Below are 26,800 nucleotides of genomic sequence, written 5' to 3'. Positions count from 1 at the left end.
ATTTGAACAAAGGACAGTAGCATCCTGCAGTCTACCTTTTTACATATTCAGGTGTATCTGAATTCTTTAACTACATTTATCAAAAAGTGCACATCGCTATTGATTATATCCCCTTCAAGATGACCAAAGAAGGATATCTAATTATTTTATTTGAAATCTTTCCCTCTCTTTTAGTTGTACTGTGTTCACCTTAATACACAGATGCTCCACTTAAATAAATGTTTTTCAGTGGAATGTTGAAAAGCTTTATACTCTGTAAGCATTTTTTAATTAGGCCTCACAACATCTATATGATGTAGAGAAATATCATTATTTTACAAACGGGATGACTGAAGCATGTATGTTAAGTGACTTTCAGGTCATACAGTGAGTCAATGTCAGTATCTGAATTAGAGCTCACCCTAATCTTCTGGTTGAATGCACAATCCAGTATGCACCAATTCATTCCAGTATTCTCTTTTATGTAGGAAAAAAGGATACTCATTTCAAATACTGAAGTAGTCTTACTGACTGTGTAACGATTAAAGACCTAGGGTACCACGTGCTTTTGATGATAGGCAAATTCTTAGTTCTTCTAAAAAAAAAACTTAATACGATTTCTGTGCTGTTATTAATTTGGATACAACATTTGCTCTCTTGACAATCTTGTATGTATCTTGATATCTAGGAATGCAACATTCAAGAAAAGATTGACTTTGAAATCCGCATGCGAGAGGGAATCTGTAAACTGCTTGCAGTGAGCACCCAAAAAGACCAAGTGCTGCATGCAGTTAAAAACCTGATGGTTTGCAATGCTCGCATACTTGCCTACAAGACAGAACTACAGAAACAAAAAGAGGAGCCAGTCTCGTACAGAACAGGAGGATGGTCAGTAATAATCTCTAGTGTTTTGTTACAAATTGAGAATTCAATGGCAAGCTATAGGTTGTGATTTAAAAAAATAAAATAAAAACTGTTTAGGTAATCGTTTGTGTTGTATCAGGAGGCTTACCCAGAAAATTGGATCTAGTAATGGCTTGCCGCGTCCCACCCCATCAAACTCCCCCCGCCCCCCTTCGCTCCCCCCCCAAAACAAAAACCTACAGGGACTTGATCTTTTCATTGTACTGGAACATTAAATCTGCATTTCATAACCTCCTTTCAAGCTACTGGATTTGGTATTTCAGAAAATGTAAATTGAGGTAATTTGTTCTCTACTAAAACATATTATGGGCATTATCCATTAGTGTTCAAGATGTAAGTGTGGGATACCCTGATGAGCATGTTTTGTACAATAGAAGTTTACATTGAACATGTGCAGAGATATCAGGTTATATGTGTGAAGGAACAAAGCATGGAAAACCTTATGGGTAAGGCTGTACTTGAATTGCAGGATGATTGTCAAAAAATTGCAGCTGAGTTGCAGACAAGTCATGGAAAATTGCAGAAAAGTAATAAAGTCCATTATTACTTTTTCGCGATTTTCCGCTGTTGACCACCTGGGGATAAGAGCGGCGGATCCCGCTGTCGGCCATGTGGGGCTGAGAGTGGGGGCCCGGGGCTGACAGCGGGAATACGGGGCTGAAGACAGGGGCTCCCGCTCTCTGTCCCCGGTGTGGCTGGGGCTCCCACTGTCAGCTCCACAGAGAGAAGGGCTCCTCCTGTCAAAATTGCAGTGCAAGACTAATATTGTGGAATCCTCAATATTGCAAGCTAAGTAGGGCCTTACTTATGGGAATATCTCCCAACTAGCATACCTTTATTTCTAGTTTTCAATCTTTTACTCTTTCTAAATGTACTTTAATGATCGACTGTACACAGTGGTTAATTGGTACCCTCTGCTGGCCATTTTAGTTAATTACAACATAGTAATCAAAATACACAGTTCTTCACAAACATGAAGACAAATGCTTTGTTGAAAATATGCCCTAATTATGACTCCTGAGTGAGTTAAAGTATGACCAGTTTACTTGTATAATGTTGCTCTGCAGAAGGGACTAGAACTTGTATAAAATATTGAAGAGTGATATAGAGCTACCATTTCTTTCAGATTATCATTTTAATGAAGTATTATGTAGCAATTCAGTGCAGAAACTCTTCAAGCAACTATGTGCTTAGTCCCAATGAACTGTATCCATAGCAACAAACTTCTAACATTTTGCATCTAGAAATGTTGCCTTTTGGGGGTAAATCTAGCTAATTTTATTTTTTGGCCAGATTAACCCTGATGATTAAAGCTAATTTTTAAAATTATTGCGTATGCACAAAACCACAGTACATTTTATGGCCTCATCAAACTTTTACCAGTTATATTGCTTTTTCACATTAAGTTAAAGACTTACATTCTTTTCTTTCTCCATCACCAAAAGCAGAAAGACCAAATATTTATGCTGATTCTTAGATCTGTGGGCTTTTGATGCCATTGACCACAAGGTAGTGGTTAGGGTAGATAAATACCTATGATTTAAAAAAATTAAATAAAAAAATCCATTTTTTTTATTTAAATCAGATGTTTCATATTTAATTTTTTTTTTAAGAAACCTGTTTAAAATGAAATTTGAATTAAATACAAAATATCGTAAGGTCTAAACTTATTACAGTTTCTTAAAATATGCTGACTCCATGGGCCTCTATCAAAAACTTTGAGTTAAAGGCTGCTTTTCTATATAAAGAAAGATATTTCCCCTACTAATTCTAGATTTTGAGGCCAAGCTTTATAAATATGGCACAGTAGGTCAGTCTAACTTAAAAGATTGTCTTATTGTCAAGAGACTTAGGCTAGTAGGAACTTAAGCTTCGATCACTTTCATTTAGGAATATTTAAAAATGTTCCCCAACTGACCTGAAATAATCAGTTAAATTCGCTGACTACAGTTAATCCTACTGTTTAATAAATCATTTAGTTGTAAATATGAAACCTGGTTTGATAAGAGGAGTTTATGTATCCAAAACATTTAAGATTGTGTTGTTTAATAAAAATACATTTTATATGCTGTTTTGTATGTTTAATTAAATTCAAGTTACTATCCTAACGCAGCTTGACACAAATCTTGAGCAAAACATTCATTATTTAGTAAATAAGCAATATATTATTCACTATTTTCTGACATACTGAAATGTACAAGTAATGAGAATCTGAAAACATTAAACTATATAATTGTTTAAATAAATGTATATAGCTATAGTGTATCCTCCTAGGTAACAAAAAGATGTACCAAATCTAGTGTAAAGGCTCTATGTACTTGTAAATCAACATGTCATAATGGCTATATCAGCCAATGAGAATGCACCATTCTTTAGACAATAACTGACTTACAAATGCCAAAGTTGATTAAAATCCATTATTTAACTTGATACTTTCCATTAGGTGATTTAAACCAATCCACTTTGGTAGTGGTGATACAGTTGCAGATCAAAGCATAGATTCTTGGAGATACATTTGTGTGTGTGTCTGGTTTTTTTGGGTTTTTTTTTTGTCAGCGATTTAGAGAACAGCACTGGATGGCTGCTTGTCCACCCAAAAAGCTCTCTTTGACAGGGACTTTATAGAGTTCTGTCTCATCCCCTTTCAGAGGGCACCTGAAACCATTAGCTTTGTGTTACAGTTCCATCAGTATTCTGACAACATTTGGGGCAAGTCTACACTTACAAGCTGCAATAGTGCAGCTGCACCGATGCAGCTCTCGTGCTTTAGTGAAGACGCTACTGCACCAACAGGAGAGCATCTGCCAACAGTGTAGTTAATCCACCTTCACAAAAGTCGGGAGAAACTTTCCCATCGACATAATGCTGTCGATACAGGGGGTTAGGTTGGCATAACTACATCGCTCAGGGGAGTGGATTTTTCACACCCGAGTGATATAAGTATACCAATGTAGTATAGACCAGGCCTTGGATTTTGTCTCTGCTTTGTTGAATGGTCATAATGCAGTCAATCATCTGTACCAGTGTCTGGCATTTGGCTGAGATTTAATCCAGGTAAGACTGGTGGTGCCTGAGGGCTATGGGAGGCAATTGGTTGTAATTGTGGAAGTGACTTCTGCTCTCTCAAATGAGTGATGTGCTGACCTCTTCTTACTTAGATTTACAGTCTAGGTGTCCTAGCTGCTTCTGGATGCCCAGATATCAGTAGTGACTAGGAACTGTTAACTTAACTTGGCCAGGAGATAAGAGAGGTTGCAAATGGATGTGGCGCTCACTACTGTTCATTCCTTTGTTACCTCCAAATTGGTCCACTCCACTATGATTTACATGGGACTACCTTTTGAAGACACCTTGGAAACTTTAGTTAGTACAGAATATGGCTGGCCCCATACTTAGTGGTGGTTCTCTCAGGGAACACTTCACATGCTTCAGAGATTGTATTGGCTCCTGATTTGTTTCTAGGTTCATTTCAAGGTGTATTAATTAGAGTTTTTCCCTTATCAAAACCTCAGGTAATCTGCATATTAATTATCACCCAGAAAACACAGCACTTGGAAATAAGAACGTCTGTTAGTTGAGGAGGAAATGTTTATCTCTGCAACTTTTAATATGCTCAAATGGAGAAAGTAAATTATAGTCTCTTCACTTGTGTGTGTGTGTGTGCGTGTGTGAAGGAAAGGGAGAAGCAATAGACATAACTAGATTCTCTTGGAGTTGGAAAATGCAGGGAAGACAGATCTGCTCACTTACCCTTTAATGTCCAGTTTACATGGTTTAAGGATCCAATCCTCTGTGAAATTAGGGAAGTTTACAATATCTTCCTTCAAGAATACACCAAACCGAACAACTTAAGCATGGGCGCCTCTACAACCAAAGGTAGCCAAATTCTTCTTTAAAGAAAAGCATCTGGACTGAACACATGTGAAACTTTCATCTTAAACCTGTTCAGTTGTGGAAGTTTTAAAAACTGCTAATGTTGTTCAAAAGCTTGCTTTTAGAGGTAAAAGTACATTATTCCAAGTCTTCTGTTTCTTTTGGCAGGTGTTCAGATGTTCGGACTAAAGAGCGTGCAGCATGTAGAGGAAAGGTTGCCATATCAGGTACGCAACTGGGTTGCATTTTGTTGTAAATCTAGAAAAATCGAATAAGTTATATATATTAGCAGTTCTCAATCATTACACAGTATATATGATTGGACAGTGTTTTTCATTTGGCCAAATATACAAACAAGGTGAGATTTTAAAAAATGCCTAGATGGTTTAGGACAGGTGTCGACAACCGATGGCAAGCGAGCTGATTTTTAATGGCATGCTGCTGCCTGCCAGGTCCCAGCCGCTGGCCCCACTCAGCCCGCTGTTGAACCCAGGCTGGCAGCGGGCTGAGCGGGGCCGGGTCCAGGACCCTGGCAGGCAGGAGCGTGCTGTTAAAAATCCTGCCCACCCCAGCCCGCTCTTCTCCACCCCCCTGCGGGGGCAGGGTGAAGAAGCTTGGTCCGAGGCTGCTGCTGCAGGGCAGGCAAGCTCTTCCCTCCTCCACCTCTTCCCCCAGCGTGCTGGGTTCCTGTCCCTCCTCCTCTCCCTCCCTGCCGCCGATGAGCTGATGGCCCTTGCAAGGGAGGGGCAGAAGCGGAGCCGCAGCGCACTCGCCGCTTCGGGAAGGAGGCGGAGAAGAGGTGGGGACTGGGCCTTGGGGAAGGGGTGCATATCCCCTCCAGCCCCCTGCCATGAGCCGCTCTGGGCAGGGGGCTGGGAGCATCTCCATGACCCTAGCCCACACCCCCAGCCCTCTTCCCTGACCCCTACACCCCCACACACACTCCCAGCTCCCTACACCCCCCCACGACCGCATTCCTGACTCCTGCACCCCCCACACATACCCAGCCCCCCCCCCCACACACACACCTCATGCCCCACATTCTCACCTCACCCTGACCACTAAACGGGAGCTCCTGGACACACACACCCTCATTCCCACTTGCACCCCTTGCACCAAATGGGAGCTGCCCAGGTAAGCACTCCACACCCAAACCTCCTGCCCCAACCCTGAGCCCCCTCCCTCATTCTAGCTCTTGGCCAGGCCCTGCACTCCCACCCTCAGCTCAGTGCAGAGAGAGAGAGGAAGAGAATGGGCTCGAACCAGGGAGAAGGTAGGTACCTGTTCTATGTGGGCAGGGCCAGGATCCCAGACCAGCAGCGGGCTGAGTGGCAGCTGGCTGAGCTACTCAGCCCACTGCTGGTCTGGGGTCCCAGCCCCTGGGGTTCTGGCTGTCGGCCCCTTGCCAGCCGGGGTCCTGGCCACAGGCCCCGCTCAGCCTGCTGCTGGCCTAGGTGAATGGAACCCCAGGCTGGTAGCGGGCTGAGTGGGCCGGCAGCATAAGATCAGCATTTTAATTTAATTTTAAATGAAGCTTCTTAAACATTTTGAAAACCTTGTTTACTTTACATACAATAGTTTAGTTATATAATATATAGACTTATAGCGAGAGACCTTCTAAAAAACATTAAAATGTATTACTGGCACGCAAAACCTTAAATTAAAGTGAATAAATGAAGACTCGGCACACCAATTCTGAAAGGTTGCCGACCCCTGATTTAGGAGGATAAGCTGTTGCCTTTCAGTGGAACCCGTGCTCTTTAGTAATTTGGGGGGGGGGGGGGGGGTTTGAAAACCCCACCCAAGATCTTCCTACTACTTTGAAGGACTTTCATATTATGGAATGCTTTTGTATTTGCCTAAACGCTTATACACATTTGAAAGGTAAATATATTCATTTACTTAAAAATACATGAGTTCAAGTCTTGGGATAAAAATTTCAAAAGTGCCCGAATCCCTTTGAAAGTGAATAGGATTTGTTAGGAGTTTTTAAAAATGTTTTCCGTGATCCCTCATAGCCCAACTTCTACATGATCCTATCATGAAATCTGTAGGATCTTATTATACAATACAGTAGACACTTGTTTCCAGCAACACCTTGTAAGAGCAACCACTGCTTAGGAGCAACATTTTCCCTGGGAGCACTTTCCCTACTGTGAATTGTGAACAATTCCCATAACAGCAACAGCCACTTAGGAGCAACATAACAAAAGGGCACCAATATGTTGCTACTGATGAGCATCTACTGTAATAATACTTAACTTTTATTTAACACTTCATCAGTACATCTCAAAGTGCTTCACAATCCTTTATTTATTCTCAAAACACTCCTGCGGAGTAGTGAGGTAGTATTATCCTCAATTTTCGGATGCACCACTGATTTTTGACATGATTTGACACAAGATAAGTACAGGGAAACTGAAATGTTAGATTCCAAATGTATCTTTCAAAATTTTATGATAGGAATTGAGGTTCTTCCGACTTGATGAATCAAGTGTTCAGTTACTGAACGCATTTTTAAAAAGGTTATACTGTAGGTTCTGTACCTAAACAAGCACGTGTACATGTTGGGCCAGCTTTAGCCTTAGTGTAAACATGTGCTACTCTGTTGACCTTATGCCATGACTAAGGCTATGATTTTGGCATGGGTATTGTTATTAAGTCATGGACAGGACATGGGCAATGAACAATAAATCATGGATTTACTGAAGCCAGCGCCATGGGGCTGAAGCTGGAGCCCCGAAGCTGGAGCCCCAGTGTCGCAGGGCTGAATTATTGAAATTTTCAGGAAGTCACAGAGATCTCATAAAATCACAGAATCCGTGACTGACTTGTATCCTTAACCATGACTTAGGTTGGTTCATAGTGTGGTTGCTGCTGGTGCCTGCGAAAATCTGGTAGACATTGACAATGCTTTTTCTAAATCACTGTTTAAATGAGCAATAAACACCAAAAAAACACAAGTTACAATGACTCTATTTTTTATTACAGTAGAGACAGTTTAAAAGTAAGTTAAATTTGTCTTTTCTTTTTTGGGGTGTGTGAAATATGCTGTTCTGTCACCAAGGCTTAATGGAATCTTCTAATCATTTTGTTGGATGCTAGGGCACATAGAATAGACTCAGAAGGGTAGCAGCTTTATCTCAGCATGGAGTGGGGAATACATTCGTTATCCATAATTTTTTCTTGCTTTTATATTGTTTTCATGCATTTAAATCCCCCTTGCATGAATAAACTATATAATTTATCTGTTTTACCAATTACTTTGTCAGCAGACAATAAATTAAATGTTGATCAAAAAGCATAACTGTAATTTAAAGGTCTGTTTTTATAATGATCTATAAATAAAATGTCAAAAGGAATCCTTGGATTTAAAACTGATTAATTGTACTACATGAATGTATCTAATTTAAATCCATATGGATTTACAGCTAATTGTAACTGAAATTAAAATGTGTGAAAATTGATCTGAATTTTTGATAAATGGTTTACAAGTATCATTTTAAACTTGTTCAAGTAATTGAGTGTCTATATCCTGATGACTTTTTCTGATTAAGGCGTAAATTTTTCATCTTTCATAATGTCGAAGGAGGCATACAAAAGTACTCTTAATTGTTAGCCAACGTAGCAGTCATTCATGACTTTCTATGTTAAAGTTTCAAAAACTTTTCTACTGTAACTCCATTTCCATATATTATAACTTTTAGACCTTTTGTCTTTTAAGGCTGAAATTTTCCATGCTCAGGTTTTTTTTAAATTTGAGAGATTCCTGTAGCTTTTTGAATTAATAAAAGGAAAATGGACAAAAACACTTTTCTTATTTTAAAAACCTTTACTTTTAGACAGCTAGAATGACTGAAATTTTGAAACTGAAAGGCAATTTCAGAAAGTGTCTTGGCTTAGTTTGAGGTATTTGGCATTGATTTTTAAAAGTTAGGATCATCTAAAATTGTATACTCACCATCCACTGTATCAGAGGGGTAGCCGTGTTAATCTGTATCCACAAAAACCATGGGGATTCCGGTGGCACCTTAAAGACTGAAAGAAAATTCATCAGGTCTCCTGTACACACTTAAAAATAGATGAGCCTGTAAAGCTCCGCCATTGTGACACTTAATATTGTGAATCACACCTTAATCTTGCCTAAATGTAAACATTTGAATTTAATGTAACTCCTGAAACTCTTTCTACAGTTATTCTGGTTCATCTTGTGTCCCTTTACCACAACCATAGATTTTTCCAGTGTTGGGCACGTGATATGGCCTGATCTGTAATCCTGGTGAGATCTTTCTGGTGCACAGTTCCTCCAGGAGCCAGAAGACCCACAGATGTTCTGTGGTTTGCAGTTCACCTCAGTCATGTGTGTCTAGGTAGTTGGAATAGCTTCCCTTCTGCATATTGACTTTTGACCTGTCAGCTCTTGATCGGAGTCATTTTAAACATCTCCAGGTTAACCAATCTTTTTCTGCACCTGCGGGAAGGTGTTTGGCAATGTAGATGGGTATTTGGCATCTTCATTGGGTATGTTGAGCCATTTGAGCCACATTTCCACTTGTTCAGCTGTCAGCATTTTTTTTAAGTGATTCTGTTGCAGTTAGGAAGCTTTTCCGAGATTTCAGGCAACTAACTGCTATGACCATGAAGCAGATGTCTGCTCTCCTAATAGCCACAGAAGCTATTTGTTTTAGGCATCATATGATGTAGCTGTTAATTCAGCACATGGTCCAGGTTCTTTGTGTGAGCTGACCTTTCTCACATTGGACCTGCGTATTCAGCTGTCAAATAGCAAAGTGCAAGTGCAGTGGCTGTTAGTGTTGCTGGGTTGGTTCCCCATTTTGAATTTGCAAGTTTACTGAGTATGTTGTTCCGGGCACTAACTTTGCCTTTTGTCTTCTTCATGTGTGCCTTGAAGGAGAGAGTACCGTATAGCGTCACTCCAAGGTAGACAGGATTTCAGTGTTGAGCAAGCGGTACCCCATTCCAAATGATGATGAGCTGTATATTGGCCTCAGATGCTGAGGATGGAAGAGACTCGCTTGTGTTTTGGCTGTGTTGGCATGCAACTAGTTCCTAGTGTAATAGACTAAGCGCCCAGATGGTGCTGATATTAATGTAGCTTACATCAGGGTGAGATCCTTGGCTGGGGCAGCAACATATAGATCATTGGCATAGATAAAACTTCTTGTGTTGAGCTGGAACAGTTGATCATTTGTGTAGATGTTGAAGAGTACTGGCAAGAGTATGCTTGCTTGTGGTAGGCCATTTTCTTTTGCTGCTATAAACTCTGCTTCCTGCGTAGTTCAATGTAAGAACATCAGTGCTCTAATAGAGATTGAACCAGTTATACAAAGTGGTGATCTTTCAGCATGTTGTATTTTTTAGAGAGGAGCCTTCAGTAATTCATTATGTCATATCCTGCTGATAGGACAACAAACACAGTGCCTGCTACCATATCCTTTTCAAGGCCATCTTTGATGTATTGGCTGATGTTTAGCACTTTTCCCGTGCATGATTTTCCTGGGTAGACTCCACCTTACTCTGGGATTAGGTGCTTTTCAGCAACTGGTGGTAGATGATTTAAGATGTGATGCTTGTACAGTTTGCAGAGGTGATAATAGTGATATAGGCCTGAATTTCTTCAGAAATACCAGCTCCATTGCATCCTTCTGTAGCTTCAGGAGTGTCACAACACATGCTCATTGCTTTGTGTGTGACTGAGCACATGTTAAACAACTTAAGCAACCAGGTCTTTGTTGCTGGTCCGAAGTGTTTGATTTGGTCAGTCCAAATGTCAGCTAGTCTGGTGGCTAGATTCTCTAAATCTGTAAATCATGCTGAACACCTATGACTACAATCTAACCAAAGTATTTCTATGCGTGCAGACCAACTCAGTCATCAACATAACCGACTGACTGTACCTGAACATCAAAGCAGTGTCAATGTCATTCAAAATGGTCCTCATCAAGGCCAGCACTGACAATAATATCAGCAAATGTCAAAGGGCTCTGGTGTGCAAAACACAACCTGATAGCCAAAATGTGCACGGACGACAATTGTGAAGAACTGGTCTCTGCACTAATGGAGGAAAAACGGAAGTCATGGCAGAATCTTATTGAGAGTACGGATACGACCCATAGCAGCAAGAAAGCATGGATTACCATCTGGAAGCTTAACAATGACCCAAGAAAGGCAGAGCAACAATACAATGTTCTTGAAGACCAGGTTGTACACCAACTCCTAGAAAATAGCAGGGCACCAAACAGACAACCCAAGATCCAGCTTGAGTAGCAAGAAGAGCAGGAAACTTACAATTTTGAGGCACAATGTAAAATGACCAAATTAACCTCCAGAATAACACCCTGAAGAATGGCAAAGCTGCTGGTCTAGATAACATACGTACTGAACAAATCAAACACTTTATAACAACCTTACTGCTGGTCCAATGAAAACAACAAGAAACCTTGGATGAAAAGTCCTCTGGGAATAACTGACTAATGGGACTTGCTGCAGAAGTATCTGTGTATTTTTTCTGTATACTTTCTGTACAGACCAATTCCACAGCTAGTAAAATTCCTATATAAAAAGATGTTAAAGATTTTTTTAATGAAAGCCAGCATATTTGCACTAATGCCGTTCACTGATGCCATCTCAAGTCACCTAAATATTGCATGCTCTTTATAAAGTTGCCGTATTGTACTTCTGGAGCCAACTTTGTTTTATAGAGTTCACTTCACGTGGCATGTATTTGAGGAATAAATCTATAAATAACAATAGGCACTGCTGTCTGCCAGTGTCAGATAAAATTGAACTTATCAGGGAAGATGAAATAAGAAGTTTGTTTAAAGAAATACCAGCTCCATTGTTAATTACCAAAAGCAAGTGACTTAGAAGAATTAAGCTGCTCTGCCTTTAGCCCTTTAATATGGTTATAAAGTAAAAGGTAACTTTTTCTCTTAACTAAAAAGGGCTGTCAAGTGATTAAAAAAAGTAATCACGATTAATCACACTGTTAACCAATAATAGAACACCATTTATTATTTTTGGATGTTGGTGGAGTCAGATGCCGCCAGCAGAAGGTTGATTTTCCTTTTTGGTGGTTCAGGTTCTGTAGTTTCCACATCAGAGTGTTGCTCTTTTAAGACTTCTGAAAGCATGTTTCACACCTCATCCTTCTCAGATTTTGGAAGGCACTTCAGATTCTTAAACCTTGGGTCAAGTGCTGTAGCTATCTTTAGAAATCTCACATTGGTACCTTCTTTGTGTTTTGTGTAATCTGCAGTGAAGTGTTCTTAAAATGAACAACATATGCTGGGTCATCATCCGAGACTGCTATAACAGGAAATATATGGCAGAATGTGGGTAAAACAGAGCAGGGGACCTGCAATTCTCCCCAAGGCGTTCAGTCAGAAATTTAATTAACACATTATTTTTTTTTAATGAGCGTCATTAGCATGGAAGCATGTCCCCTAGAATGGTGGCCGAAGCATGAAAGGGCATATGAATGTTTAGCATATCTGGCACATAATTACCTTGCAATGCCAGCTACAAAAATGCCATGCAAATGCCTGTTCTCACTTTCTGGTGACACTGTAAATAAGAAGAGGGCAGCAATATCTCCCTTAAATGTAAACAAACTTATTTGTCTTAGCAATTGGCTGAACAAGAAGTAGGACTGAGTGGACTTGTAGGCTCTGAAGTTTTACATTGTTTTGTTTTTTGATTCCAGTCATGTAACAAACAAAAAAAAATCTATATTTGTAAGTTGCACTTTCACGACAAAGAGATTGCACTACAGTACTTATATGAGGTGAACTGAAAAATACTATTTTATCATTTTTACAGTGCAAATATTTGTAAACAAAAATAATATACACTTTGATTTCAGTTACAACACAGAATACAATATATATGAAAATGTAGAAAAACATCCAAAATATTTAATAAATTTCAATTGGTATTCTATTATTTAACAGCACAATTAAAATTGCAATTAATGGTTTAAATTGCGATTAATTTTTTTGAGTTATCGAATCAGTTAACTGCGATTAATCAACAGTCCTACTAAAAAGCTTTTTTTAATTTTTGTGTCAAAGGTGATCCAAACTTGGTATGTAATTGCAAGTGGTATTTGTTCAATGACTGGCAAGGCAAGAATAAGCACTTGCCACACAAACTTCTCCCAGTTAGCTTTAAATATAGAGGGTTTGTCTGTCTTGTAGCAAAATGAGTGGTTACCAGCACAAACATAGCAAGAGTATTTCACGTAACATATCTTCACTGTAAAATGGACTTAAATATCACTCAGAGCCACATTCCAGCAGCCACTTGGAGATGTTATTTCAGATATTCTTAAATAAGATTATGAACTATGCTGGGATAAAACATTTCTAAAGGAGAATGACACTTCATATTGAGCTAGTTAAGTTATGAAGTTTCTTTTGGCATTAGTGGTAGTGATTGAATTAGTTATGCTATTTGTTGGATCGAAAGAGTAGGCCATACTATGGCCAGAAATAGAACGGTAGAAAAACAGACCAGAAATATTCTGTGTTTTATTTGGACCGCAGGTCTACACTGTTGCTTATAACTTAATTTTTCCTTTTCTTCTTTAGATATTCGCATACCATTAATGTGGAAAGGCTCTGATCACTTCAACAATAAAGAAAGTATGTTAGATTTTATTGAACTGTTATATAAACAGGTAATGTTTATCAAAGTTTAAATTGGACACGGAGTGGAGACCCTCCTTTTCACTATATCTTTTTGAGAGAATTTTGCAGAACTATGTACTATCTGCACTACTGCACAGTAACTCTTACCCTGAAGGCAGTGGTGGTAGCCATTTAAAATAGGTTAGAATTATGCAGTTTCTATTCATTTAAATTGCTACTACTGAGAAAGTGCTGTGGAGAAGCCTGGGCGTATCTGAGCTGAATGAAATTCTAATACTGTAGTTTAGGTGGATGTTGGAGATGCTTTTGAGAGAGGAAGATTGAAACTTCAGAGGAAGAAATAGAAAAGTGGCACCACTAAGTTGACTAACAGCTGAAAAAATTCTGAATAAACTTGTTGTATCTTTTTTCCTGAATTTGAAAGCATATTTGGTGGGAGATGCCTTTACCAGAGAAGGATTTAAATTAAAGTTCTCTCTGTTGGCGTTGAGTGGATTATTTGGTAGTCTTCACAAATGCATGCACTTCGCTATGTAATGGAGATTAACCCTAAATCTGTTCCAGCTGTCACCTGGCATTGATTTCACTTTGTTTTCAATAGGGTCAGAGGGGCTTAGTATGGCAAAATACTCTAATCCATTAGTGCATTCATAATATGGTATACACTCTGGTGTTCAGCTGTTTTGGTTTGGTTTTAATTGATCTTATTGAGCACAAATACTTTTTACTGAAGTATTTGAAATTATTAGCAAATATTATAGATGCCTGTAGAAAGGAATGCTTGAGTAGAGGTTGAAATTAACTTTTCTTTCTAGAAATGTTGCTTAGCAGATGCAGCAGCTTTGATGGTTCAACTACAAAATGCATAACACTCTAGGATGTATAATTTATGATTACAAGAATTCTTTGATAACGCATCATAGATTCAAGTTAAATTTCATTTGAAACTCATTTCAATGTCTTCATTTACAGGAAAACTTTAACGTTGTGTTACATAACGTCTCTGCTAAAACATTTCTTTGGTTCTTCCCCAGGATCACCGCGCTATGCAATTTTTTGCTTATTCAAAATGGGAGCTGAGGTTTTTGATACAGACATGGTTATTGTGGATAAGGCAATAACTGATATCTGTTTTGAAAATGTAACCATATTGTGAGTATCAAGTTTTGTTGAACAAAGTAAACATGTTAACTTTTGTCTTTTTCTTATGAAACAAGACATGATGTGATATGTACATACGTCTTGATCCAATAGCTACTGAAATAAATGGAAGTTCTTCTGATGACTTGGATGGGTGGTGAATCCTTCTCTTTACCCAAGGAATTTGGGCTCCTATAGTGATGCTATATTTAGCTAGATCACTTGAACTATATGCCTTTTCCATTGTGTCATATTCAGAAATGTTTTACTGTGATTTAAATGAGTGGGGCTGCTGTGTGTGTGCGTGTGTGTGTAATTAAATTAATGCATTAAAACTGAAAGTATTTTACAGAACTTCATGTAAACGAGAAACATTAATACTTAAAATGTTGGATACAATCACCACATAAGGCAGCTATCATATTTTTTTTCAGGGATCCCATAGTTCACCTTCTTATTGCCACTAGGTACTGAAAAACAAACAAACTCTCTGCTTGGTCTTCCACTGCACCTTCATGAGCCTGTGCCACAGCCACCATCCTTCTCGTTGTGAAAACTGGACAGGAAGTTATTCACCGCCCATTAAAGGTGGAGGAGGAATTGGGCTTGTATTCCTTTGTGTGTTTTTAACTTATAAAGAAAGGTTGTGAGGCACTTAGTGGTTTTTCCCCCTCGTTTTTAATTAAATATTTGAATCATATCTACCCTGGAAGCTCTCTGGTAACTCAAGAACTAGTTAAAACAAAAGCTGATAGACTGAAAACTGAGAAGTTGAGAAGGAAAGGGATTTCTAAACAGACTTTAAGAATGTTTTTTGTTAACACCTGTTCAAATGAATATGTAAGGCAAAGATTTAACTCCACCCATTAAAGGGTAGGAGAGCTAACAATAGACCTGTAGTAAGTCTTGCAGCAAACCACAGAAGACTGTTTTGATATTCCAGATGTTTCAAAGGTTAAATAATTTTTATAAAATCTTTATCTTTATGAAGCATAAATAAGTAGGGCAAAAAACTACTTAAAAATATTTGTAGATCATCATAAGCCAACTCCTTAATTGCCCAGGTTTCTGTCTAACAACTCGAGAGAACATTTCAATTCATTCAGCTGTTGTTGATACATATAGCAAAGCCACATTAGAGAATGCAGGGCCTTTGGAGAAACTAATCTAAAGGCATAGTTTAAACCAAACAATCTCAGTGTGTTAAGAATAATTAATTTATTTTATTATACACTTTTTTACTATTCATGTAGTTTCATTTACAAATCTAGACTTTGGTAACCATCACTTAGAAATGCTGTATTTTTAAAAAATTGAAATTTTGATAATGAATAGAAATGTCACTTTTTAGCATTCAGAATATTTATCCATTTTTTGCCTTGTGAATCTAATCTAAAGCTTCAGCATTGGGAGTTTAAAATTAAATTGTATGAAAAGCCCAAGCATTTTGTAATCCTTCACAAAAAACTTAACCGTTTTAGATTGCCCAAGTGTCCTTGCTATTAATGCAATGACTAAAAATCAGGTAGGCCAGTATTAATATTCACAGCAACTTACATGCCTTTGCAGCCAAACATGGTAATATTCAAACTCATTTATGCACTGCAACAAAATCTTTATTAATTTCACACACAACTTTCTGTGATGCACATATTTAATTCCTTACAGTCATACTCTCAAACAAACTTGAACTTCAGCTTCAAGTGGATTGAGATATATTTGTTACCGAGGTGTATGTACTGGTACAGCGTATCATGTTGCTTGTTCGTTTGGATGCCTTATCTGCATTTCCATAATACATTTGGCTTTCTCACGTTTTAGTCTAAACTTTGAATTTCCTGTGTTTTTATAATGTTTGTTTATGGGATAATTATAACATCACTATAATTTCTATTCTTAAATTGCTGATACATACTCTTGTCCTTAATTCCATTTTAACACACAATTTGTTCTGGCAATCTAATGGAATTCTTTACCTTGATGAACAGTATACATTATTGTACTTTCATTCTGTACTCAGTTAATTCACAAATTATCCAAAAAAATTGTTTTCAGTGATGAAGCGGGGCCAGACTTCCAAGTAAAGTTTGAAGTGTATAGTTGCTGTACAGACCAATCTTCAACTATAACAAACACTCCTAAGAAGCTAGCCAACAAATTTAAGACATCCATTGGTAAAGCTACTGGAAAGAAAATCAACTCTTTGCAAGAAGAAGACAACCCTGAATCCCTTTCATTCACTGACCCAATCATACTGTAAGCTATTTTTTCTTAATTATGTTTCTTGTAGGCTAAAAAATCTTGTAGAACTTTAGAAAATTGCTAAGATATGAGTAGTTCAATATATGTCCATGTGGAACATAACTTTCATTTCAAGAGAAAATCAGAATGCAGGAGTGAATTCACATCATGTACATCAGCCTTGGGTCCTGATTCTGACCTTAACTACATGAACAGGTATTACTTCATCACCACACTGCTGCAAAAATTGACTATTTTTTACAAGCTACATAATCGATTTCTTTTTTAAACAGACATGAGAAAACGTACATGGTGGTAATCAGCAGGTGGAACACCACAACTGCACACCGTGTAGTGTAGAATAGTTGACAAATATTTTGACTGAGGTTTTCAAATTGGGGTGCTTAAAGTTAGGCCCCATAATTTATATAAATAGAAGTGGCCTAATTTTCAAAGGTACACAGTACCTTCTGTTCTCTTTGACTTTAGTGAGATTTGTGGGTGCCAAGCACACTTGATATATTTTAATACTGCTGTTGGAAATCTTAATTCTTTAATATTAAATGAAAAAAACTATTAATGTAATGATTAGAGGTTTTAAGGTGGGAAAAACCTAGTAGACCTCTAGTCCACCTTTTGTGCAGTACTCAGTACTGTCCCTACTGAATATCCGAGTGCCTTACAGAACATATTGTGAATAGTTATTCTGAATAACTTGTGCAATTAACTAAAAAAAAATTAAAAATTGAGATTAATTGCAATTTTAATCATACTGTTAAACAATAGAATACCAATTGAAATGTATTAAATATTTTTGGATGTTTTTCTACATTTTCAAATGTATTTATTTTGATTTCAACGCAGAATACAAAGTACAGTGCTCACTTTATATTATTATTTTTGATTACCTATATTTGCACTGTAAAAATCATAAACAGAAGAAATAGTATTTTTCAATTCACCTCATACAAGTACTGTAGTGCAATCTCTTTATTGTGAAATGCAACTTACAAATGTAGTTCTTTTTGTTACATAACTGTATTAAAAAACAAAACAATGTAAAACTTTAGAGCCTACGAGTCCACTCAGTCCTACTTCTTGTTCAGCCAATCGCTAAGACAAATAAGTTTGTTTACATTTACGAGAGATTGTTTTTACAATGTCACGTGAAAGTGAGAACAGGCATTCACATGGCACTTTTGTAGCTGGCGTTGCAAGGTATTTATGTGCCAGATATGCTAAACATTTGTATGCCTCTTCATGCTTTGGCCACCGTTCCAAAGGACATGCTGACGATGCTTGTTAAAAAAAAAAAAAATGCATTAATTAAATTTATGACTGAACTCCTTGGGGGAGAATTGTATGTCTCCGGCTCTGTTTTACCCGCATTCTGCCATATATTTCATGTTCTAGCTGTCTCAGATGATGACCTAGCACATGTTCATTTTAAGAACACTTTCACTGCAGATTTGACAAAATGCAAAAAGGTACCAATGTGAGATTTCTAAAGATAGCTGCAGCACTTGACCCAAGGTTTAAGAATCTGAAGTGCCTTCCAAAATCTGAGAAGGATGAGGTGTGAAACATGCTCTCAGAAGTCTTAAAAGAGCAACACTCTGGTGTGGAAACTACAGAACCCGAACCACCAAAAAGGAAAATCAACCTTCTGTTGGTGGCATCTGACTCAGATGACGAAAATGAACATGCATTGGTCCGCACTGCCTTGGATTGTTATCGAGCAGAACCCGCCATCAGCATGGACACACGTCTTCTGAAATGGTGATTGAAACATGAAGGGACATGTGAATCTTTAGCGCATCTGACATGTAAATGTCTTGCGACAGCAGCTATAACAGTGCCAGATGAACACCCGTTCTCACTTTCAGATGACACTGTAAACAAGAAATGGGCAGCATTATCTCCTGCTAATGTAAACAAACTTGTTTGTCTGAGCAATTGGCTGTACAAGAAGTAGGACTGAGTGGACTTTCTAGGCTCTAAAGTTTTACGTTGTTTGGTTTTATTTTTCAATGCAGTTATTTTTTGTACATAATTCTACATTTCCAAGTTCAACTTTCATGATGAGATTGCATTACAGTTGTATTAGGTGAATTGAAAAATACTATTTCTTTTGTTTTTTACCATGCAAATATTTGTAATAAAAATAAATATAAAGTGAGCACTCTGCACTTCATATTCTGTGTTGTAATTGAATCAAAATATTTGAAAATAGTTTTCTATTATTAACAGCACGATTAATTGCAGTTAATTTTTTAAATCATTTGATAGCCCTAATTGTGAATAGTGTGTTTAGTGATGGAGCTTCTGCATCTTACCTTGGTTCCTATTCCATATTTGAACCATTGTTACCAATAGAAATACTTTATACTTTTTAAAACACCTTTTTTTCTGGTACTCCTAATTATCCTTCTCTGTATCACAGTTCTTGTTCTTTCAGATGTGTAAACTCTAATTACCTAAGCTCCTTTTCCCTCAAGCCATACACTTGCAGCTCTGTTTTTTGATTATACACAACTCCTCAACCTTTCTATCCTCTTGATAGCTGTATTCTGAACATTTCATATCTTCAATATTTTACACTGAGGCAGCCAGCACTGTACATAGCTTACTATCATATATGTTCATGCTACAGTGACTTAGAAAAAGGGTATATTACCTCTCTGTTCTCCCAACATTCTGTTCTACTCTGTTGTATGTTGGAAGAAACAAAGTAAAATGTACTAGGTTTTTCCATTTAAAAGATGGCTGTTTTATCCTGTTAAACAGTTGTTTTGCTGTTAAATCTAGCACAGTGATTTCCCTCCACTCTGCGTTCATGAACCAGTGTCCAGAGTCTTTCATTTGTTGTTGTTTCCATAGTATATGCTTATAGTAGCTTTTCTGCCCACTTGCTGTAAAGCACAGGTGTGTGCAATATCTAAGGCATTAAATGCTTACTAGCCACTTGGCAGGAGCTTACCTAATTGAATTTGGCACAGAACAGTGTTTTCTTCGAGCGATGGTCCCTATTACATTCCACTGAGGGTTATGCGCATGTGCCTGGAGCCAGAACTTTTGAAAGTAGTGTCGTTTGGCATGTGCCCTTCTATTGCCTTGTGGTTTCACCCGAGGCGATAAAGTGCGGGGCGGACCGCCAGAGTCTCCGGTTCCTCCTCGCTGCTGCATGGTCCAAGTCGGAGCTTTTGTTGCTCTCTTGTCCTTAGTGAGGCATTTTCAACAAATTTTAGAAAAATTGATTTTATCCTCATTCATAGTTACTGTTTTATTGTTTTATTAAAAATTTCTAGTTTCATAGTAGCTGATAGGATTAAGGACTTGGAATGCTGCTTCAGCGGTTTTCCTGCCAAACAATCCCTCCTCCCCACCCATCCGTGCCTGGATACTGGATTATGCCAAATATGCCAGGATTTAAAACATATGGTTTGTGCCCTTGCTCGTTTTCCATCAGTGATGTGCACCAGTGCTGTTTGGGGAAATCCCACATCGTATCCATATGTAGTATCTGCCTCTCCTTCCTTGTCTATATGTGGGAAAGCCAAGTTCTTCAACTCAACCTCATGGAGGCTGCCATGGGGCCAAAATTGGATCCTAGCCGGGGAACCCCCCTGTATATCGGCCTGAGCACCCTAAAGACCCTCCCTGTACCGCAGAACCTCCGTTCAGCTCTGCTGGTATCAGTGCTACAGACGCCGTGCTAAGGCCCAGTCATGAGTCCCAGAAGCACATGCATAAGCATAGCAGTAAGTCTTCCTCCAAGTCCAAGAAGGACATTGCACCATCCATGACTTCCAGCCACAGAGGAATGATGCATTTTAAGGTTCACAAGAGTAACTAAAGGCTGCACCACTCACTGAATCCATTTGTACTGATTTCAGACTCTCTTACTCTGTCTACTTCAGCTCCACCAGCTTCCCTTGAACCGTTGGTTCTGAGACAGATGCCCTTACCAGTTCTGGTCCCATCAATAGTCCAGATACCACTGATGCCTGGTAGACTCGGAAGTGTTCCTGGCCCCCATGAGCTATTCGCCTTGGAGGGACTGAGGTCTCCCCGTGCTCTGGTGCGCTTACTTGCTCAGAGGGCCCCATCATCCCCCACTACTTCTGCCACATGCTACCCATGCTACTCTGACACATCTCGTTCTAATAGCTCTGTTGGCAATGCCGTTTGTGGAGGTTTCCAATTCTGAGGATGTGAACATTAGACACAGCCCGCCGCTCCCACTCTCGAAGCACGACTACCAAAGGGTTCCGACGGCACTGTGGCAGTTCCCCACTTTGCCTTATCCCTGGCGCTGGTACCCTGCTCCATGGGCACAGGCTCAACAGCAGCAAGCTCAACCAGGTTGGCTATATTGGAGTTCGTGGCCTCAGTATTCGCCTTCAGAGCGGTCCTGTTTGCCTTGAGGACTCCCCCATCTCGTCCCCACAAACTTTGTCCAGCAGAGATTCAGAAATGGGGTTAGATGACAGAACCAGGCAAATCAGTGAGTCAATACCGGTGGATATGGAGAGACTAAGTTTGTTGTCTCCAGATGCTGCCGTGTCATCGACAACTTCCTCCCCACCAGACGACTGCTGACAGTTTCAAGAGCTGGTACAGAGGATAGCCAGTGCTCTTGAGATCCCACGAGGAGAGCTGTAGAACAGTCAACATCAGTTACTAGACATTCTGCATGCATTGGTACCAGCAAGGGTGGCTCAACCAATCAATGAGGCCATTCTTCAACCGGCGCAAACTGTGTGGCATATTTTGGTCCCGTGCACACCACCAAGGCAGCTGAGAAAAGATACTACATCCCCACTAATGTGTCAGAATTTCTATTTTCACATCCGCCTCCAAAATCCTTGGTGATACAAGCTGTGTGGGAGCAGACCAAACAACACCCACGCTCCATTCTGGCAGACAGGGAAGGTAAGACCTTATGGGTTGAAAGGTCTTCTCCTCAGATGGACTACAGCTATGGCTGCAAGGGGTCTACTCTCCTATACACCAATCCATGGACACTATACTCACCATCCCACTGGAAGTCATCTCCTTACCACTGGCCTCTAATGAAGAATGATGACTTCATTCCCTTGATGTGTGTAGAGCCCTGGCCTTTTGCATCCAAAGGACAAAGCCATTCCAGAAGTCTCCAAGGCTATTTGTCACCATAACAGAGAGAATTTAAGGGCAGGTCATTTCCACCCAGAGAATTTCTAAATGGGTCTCTGGGTGTATTATGCGCTGCTATCAATTGTTGGGATGCTCCCCACCAGGTGGATACAGGCCCATTCAACGAGAGCACAAATATCAACCTCCATGACATGCCCCTTGCAGATATATGTAAGGTAGCCACGTGGAGTTTGGTACACATCTTTTCCTTCCACTACGCTCTAGTATGTGATTCCACGACAGTCGCCTCATTCGGCACAGTGAGCCTCCATTTTACAGTTCCATCATCTTCCTCGCATCCTTCTCCTATCTAGACACTGCTTGTCAATCACCCTCAGTGGAATACCATAGAGACCATCATGCGAAGAACGAGGAGAGGTTACTTGCCTGTATGTGGAGGTTATTTGAGGTGTGTGGTCCCTGTCTGTATTCCAATCCCATCCTCCTTCCCCTCTGCTGCAAATTTAATAAATCTGCAGTGGAGAAGGAACTGGAGATGCTGGCAGTCTGTCCCAACCTTTATTGCCTTGGGTGAAACCACAAGGCAATACAGGGGCACATGTGCGGACCGCTGAACAATACTACTTTAAAAGCCCGGGTGCATAGCACTTGCACGTAACCCTCAGTGGAATACAGATAGGGACCACATATCTCAAAGAACCTCCAGTTACAGGTAAGTAACCTCCCTTTTTTGATTCCACGTTTTTCCACATTCACATAATCTGTAAGTGCTGTTCCCATAATAAATAGTCATTTTAAAAATAATCTTTAAATTTTTGTAGTTTGCCCAGTAACATTTCCCAACACTTTTAAGTTTGCTTGTGATTTAAACAAAGTACGTCAATGGTGGTAATTAGGAATTTTTAAAAAAACTCTTCAATGGCTGTTGTTTCTGTGGATGAAAAGGTAAGACAGAATACTGGTACTCTTTAGTGTCATATTATAGGTCAGAGTGAAGCCAGAGTCATGGTTCATAAATCTGTTCTACTGTTTTTTAAACATTAAAGGGAAACATTAAAAAACCCTCCAGTTTTCTTTGTTTCAAACTAGCAAGACTGTTTATTGGCTTTAGTTTAAAAACAGGCCTGTTCCAAGAAATCTTACCCAGTAGGACAAAACAAAATCTTGGAAAGCTCATTCCAGCATGCTCCAACTCAGTACAATGTATATGATTTGGTCCATGTATCAATAAGCAATAGTCTTAAAAGTATCTGAATTTTAAAGAGTAGTACTGGGCACCAGTGAGGCCTTACCTAGTCTCTAGTCACCCACATTTTTCATATGAATTGGCTAGCCTCTTAAAGTATTGTTAGAAGTCTGAAGAGGCATCATCGATTGCAAATACAAAAATCTGGTTGGTAACCATTTTAATAACATTAGTTCTAGCCTTTCTTCTGTTCCAGGTCCTGAACTTTTGTTCTCAGAAATGAGACACAAGTTTATTTAAATTATTACTTGAGTATCTGAAACCTCTAACACTAACCATTTGTTTTAAACACCAACACTTGTTTTAAAAAGAATATTAGTGGCTAAGACAGTGAGCGGATTTAGGCATGTTCATTTAGCTGCTTCAACTTTATTGTTGTCAGTGGTTTTGAGTAGGCCTGGGCTGGAGTAATAGGTTAATTTAGAAAGAAGTATGTTGCAGAAGGTCTGGTGATTAGCTCAGCTAGATGCATTTGCCATGTATCCAAGTTAAGCAGAGACATCCCTTCACTGGCTTTGTTTTGTTTTTAGGTGTAGCAAATAAATTAGTTGCTAGCCATATTTACCTGCATATGGTTTACAGCTTTCAAAGAGAGAAGCAACAGCAAACCATCTAAAAATAGCCCTCTTCTCTCCTGAGCTCTCTGTCTTGACTCCTGGTGACTAAGAGCCTCCTGAGATAGATTCTCCTATCTTTCTTTTGAGAGGAGAGATGCCTTTCAATGTGTTAATGGAAGGGGGAGGGGGCAGGAGAGGAGTAAATGGAACATTAATGTTAAAAATGTAAATATTCAAATAATGAAATGAGAAAGTTACTTAATAAGAAACACTGACATCATATATATATATACTATTGATTACTGTTTCCACTATTAACTTTTTTCTTATGCTATAAATGAGATGTGACCAAATAAGTGTTAGTATAGCTCAGTCAGTACTAGCAAAACTGAATTTGAAGTGTTGCATGCTATTAACAGTAACATTTGGGGACTGACAAATCACAGCCACTCATCCCAAAAAACCAGTTTTAATTTCAGTTGCGCACACTATCTCTCAAATATTCTTAGTAAAAAGCTTCTTTACATAATGGTAATTTATCAAATTTTGCTTCCCATCTTTCCTTGAGAGATGCCACTTCCAACCTATATCATCTAGTAGTGACTCTTGCATCTTTAACAGGGTTGATTGAAAATACCTATTGACAGCTTTTCTAGGTGATTACCTGTGACATTCTGGGGAACAACTGTGTTATAGCAGCTGGTTGTGGATAACTTTTAGAGAATCTTTGCTTGATATTTATTTAGAGTTTGATATTTTAGCATTTTGTGCTTGTTTGTTTCTGTTTAGGTGGTTTGAAAGGATTTTAAAATAATCCAGATGAAATCCAGTAGCTAACTCAAAATTAAACCACAACCCTCTCCTACCCAAAAGGGAAAACTTTCCTCATCAGAAACTCCTGTACACCTGAACCTCCTCAAAAGCCTATATAAGGTGGTTTCTGGATGCAAGGCATATTTATTATAGACTTCTAATTTCTATATTTAGTCAATATGTTCTCAGACTTGTAACTCCTTTTAGATGCCTAATGACTGCATGTTTTAATAGCAAGCTTGGATTTGTTAATTTCAATTTTGGTTGCTTCAGTATCTCTTTCATTCTAGCCATTTTTGGGTTTTCACCCTGCTGTGATTGGAAATCAATTTTCTCCTCAGTGTGGCCTCTACTGAATTCAAGAGCAAATAAAGCCTCTCTTTGGAGAAGTCATTCAGGTTTCCATGTTCACCAAGGGCTTTGTGGACATATTTCTTGTTCTTATATATGGACTAACATACAGTTCCTGCCCACTTGGTATCAGCTTGGGAGGAGGCATAGCTACAGTGTTCTATTTTTGATTTGGAGGATCCTCCCGTTTTTTAATCCTGTCATTCTGCTCCTGAAAGGATAATCTTACTTGCTTGTGGAATTTTTGCATTAACTGTTTGTTTGTTTTTTAAAGTCTGGTATGTCTTCATCTTCTCTCATTTTGGGTTGGATTGAAGGAATCCCCCTGTGGGTTCATCTTCAGGATAAACATCTGGCATGTTAGACTTCCTTGAATTAGTTTTGACTTCCTAATACTTTACCCAGACTCAGATCAGCGTACTAATATGTGAGTTTCTAATATAGGTTTTAATCTTCAGAAACAGGTGGGTGGCATCTGAAATGAACAAATGTTCATGGATAGGAAAGGTGGTCATGTGGTTAAGGAACAGGACAAAGAGTCAGAGCATCTGGGCACTAACCTCTGTGCCTCTATTCCCTTATCAGTATATAGGTATGTTTCTCTACCTCACAAATGTTGTGAATAATGCTTGATAAAGTACTTTGAGGTTGTTAGATGGAAGGTTGCTATAGAACTGCAAAATACTATTCCATAAGTGACATTTGACCAAGAATGGTTAGATGTGACCACAAAGAAACTGCAGTATAAGACAGTCAGCTAATTCTCTCAAATGTGTAGACAAAACACTGTCAGCAATGCTAATTAGCCCATTATTAGTACTTATTTTTTAAATTAAAACTTTTTGGAAATGATATTGAAGTTGGCTGAAAGGAATGCCTGTTACATTTTAGAAAACATTACTGTAAAACATATTTTAAAAATGAAGTAGTTGTTTTCTTTGGCAAAGTTGCTGCTATAATTAGTCATGCTTGAAGTAACTTGAAAATCAGTACAAAAATTTATGAGATGAAACTAAACTGTGTACAGTTTAAATAGCACAGTCACAGATTGATTTATACATTATATTTGGTACCTAGTTATGGAGAATCTTTTGCTTGGAGACAGTTTATCACGGTGCATACACAAATGCTGACACTTTTGTGTTAAGGCATGTAAGGATTTCCCCTATCCCCCACCCCTTAATAGATTATACAACAATAATACTTGACACACACAATGCCAGTATCACATTTAATTCTCTCAACACTGCCATGAGTATTCAAATGGAGGCACTACCTCCTTGCCACCTATGTTTCATTTTTTGGCTTCCTCTCCTACAGATAGGGATAGGGCAGGGCAGCTCATGCTTCCTCTTTGGAGCCTGTTTCCACAATGCCAATAGGAAAAACATTATTAAAAGCATATTCATATACTTCAGTAAGAGTAGAAGGTGATGGGAGAGCAAAACTTTAAGTATCTCTTAATCTAATTTTGCTTTTTGTCCTTTTCCCCTATTACCCAATAGTCTTTCTTTATACTGAAGATATTTTAAGGGTATTATGCTAAAGCTATTAGTGTGAATAGTGAGTGGTATTGAGCAGTTTTCTTGTGAACTTCACTTAGTTTAAACTCATTAGCCAAGGGGAATAAGTATTACATTGCTGGGCTATAAATCTGTTAATCTGTCTGAAGTGTATTTGAAAAAAGATTAAACATGAACAAAGTTTGTACTAGGTCATTTCAAGAGCAGCATTCCACATGCACTATGCTGAATTCTAATTATGATTTTTTTCCACACTAGATAAAAGCCAGAACAAAAACTCAAATGTTCTGAGATTTGTAAGTGCAATTTGTCAAATGATCCACCTACGCTATAAAACTTACT

The 26,800-nt window shown here is 38.7% G+C and overlaps 1 protein-coding gene across 5 annotated transcripts in view; it reads left to right on the top strand.

Annotated features, from left to right (window-relative positions):
* RTKN2 (rhotekin 2) overlaps nt 1–26,800 on the top strand; it is an 89,767-nt gene that overhangs the window by 37,988 nt on the left and 24,979 nt on the right. For 4 of the 5 annotated variants that reach the window (XM_073353427.1, XM_073353426.1, XM_073353425.1 and 1 more), the window contains exons 2-6: nt 668–867; nt 4,945–5,003; nt 13,389–13,442; nt 14,483–14,600; nt 16,644–16,844. In XM_073353427.1, coding sequence (XP_073209528.1) covers nt 707–867; nt 4,945–5,003; nt 13,389–13,442; nt 14,483–14,600; nt 16,644–16,844 — 593 coding nt within the window. In that variant the 5' untranslated portion in view covers nt 668–706. The remainder of the gene's footprint in view (nt 1–667; nt 868–4,944; nt 5,004–13,388; nt 13,443–14,482; nt 14,601–16,643; nt 16,845–26,800) is intronic. The other variant, XM_073353428.1, reaches the window with a different exon arrangement.

The sequence above is a fragment of the Lepidochelys kempii genome, chromosome 7 (genome assembly GCF_965140265.1).
Source record: "Lepidochelys kempii isolate rLepKem1 chromosome 7, rLepKem1.hap2, whole genome shotgun sequence".
Taxonomy (NCBI): domain Eukaryota; kingdom Metazoa; phylum Chordata; order Testudines; family Cheloniidae; genus Lepidochelys; species Lepidochelys kempii.
This window is presented reverse-complemented; position numbering and strand designations above follow the sequence as displayed.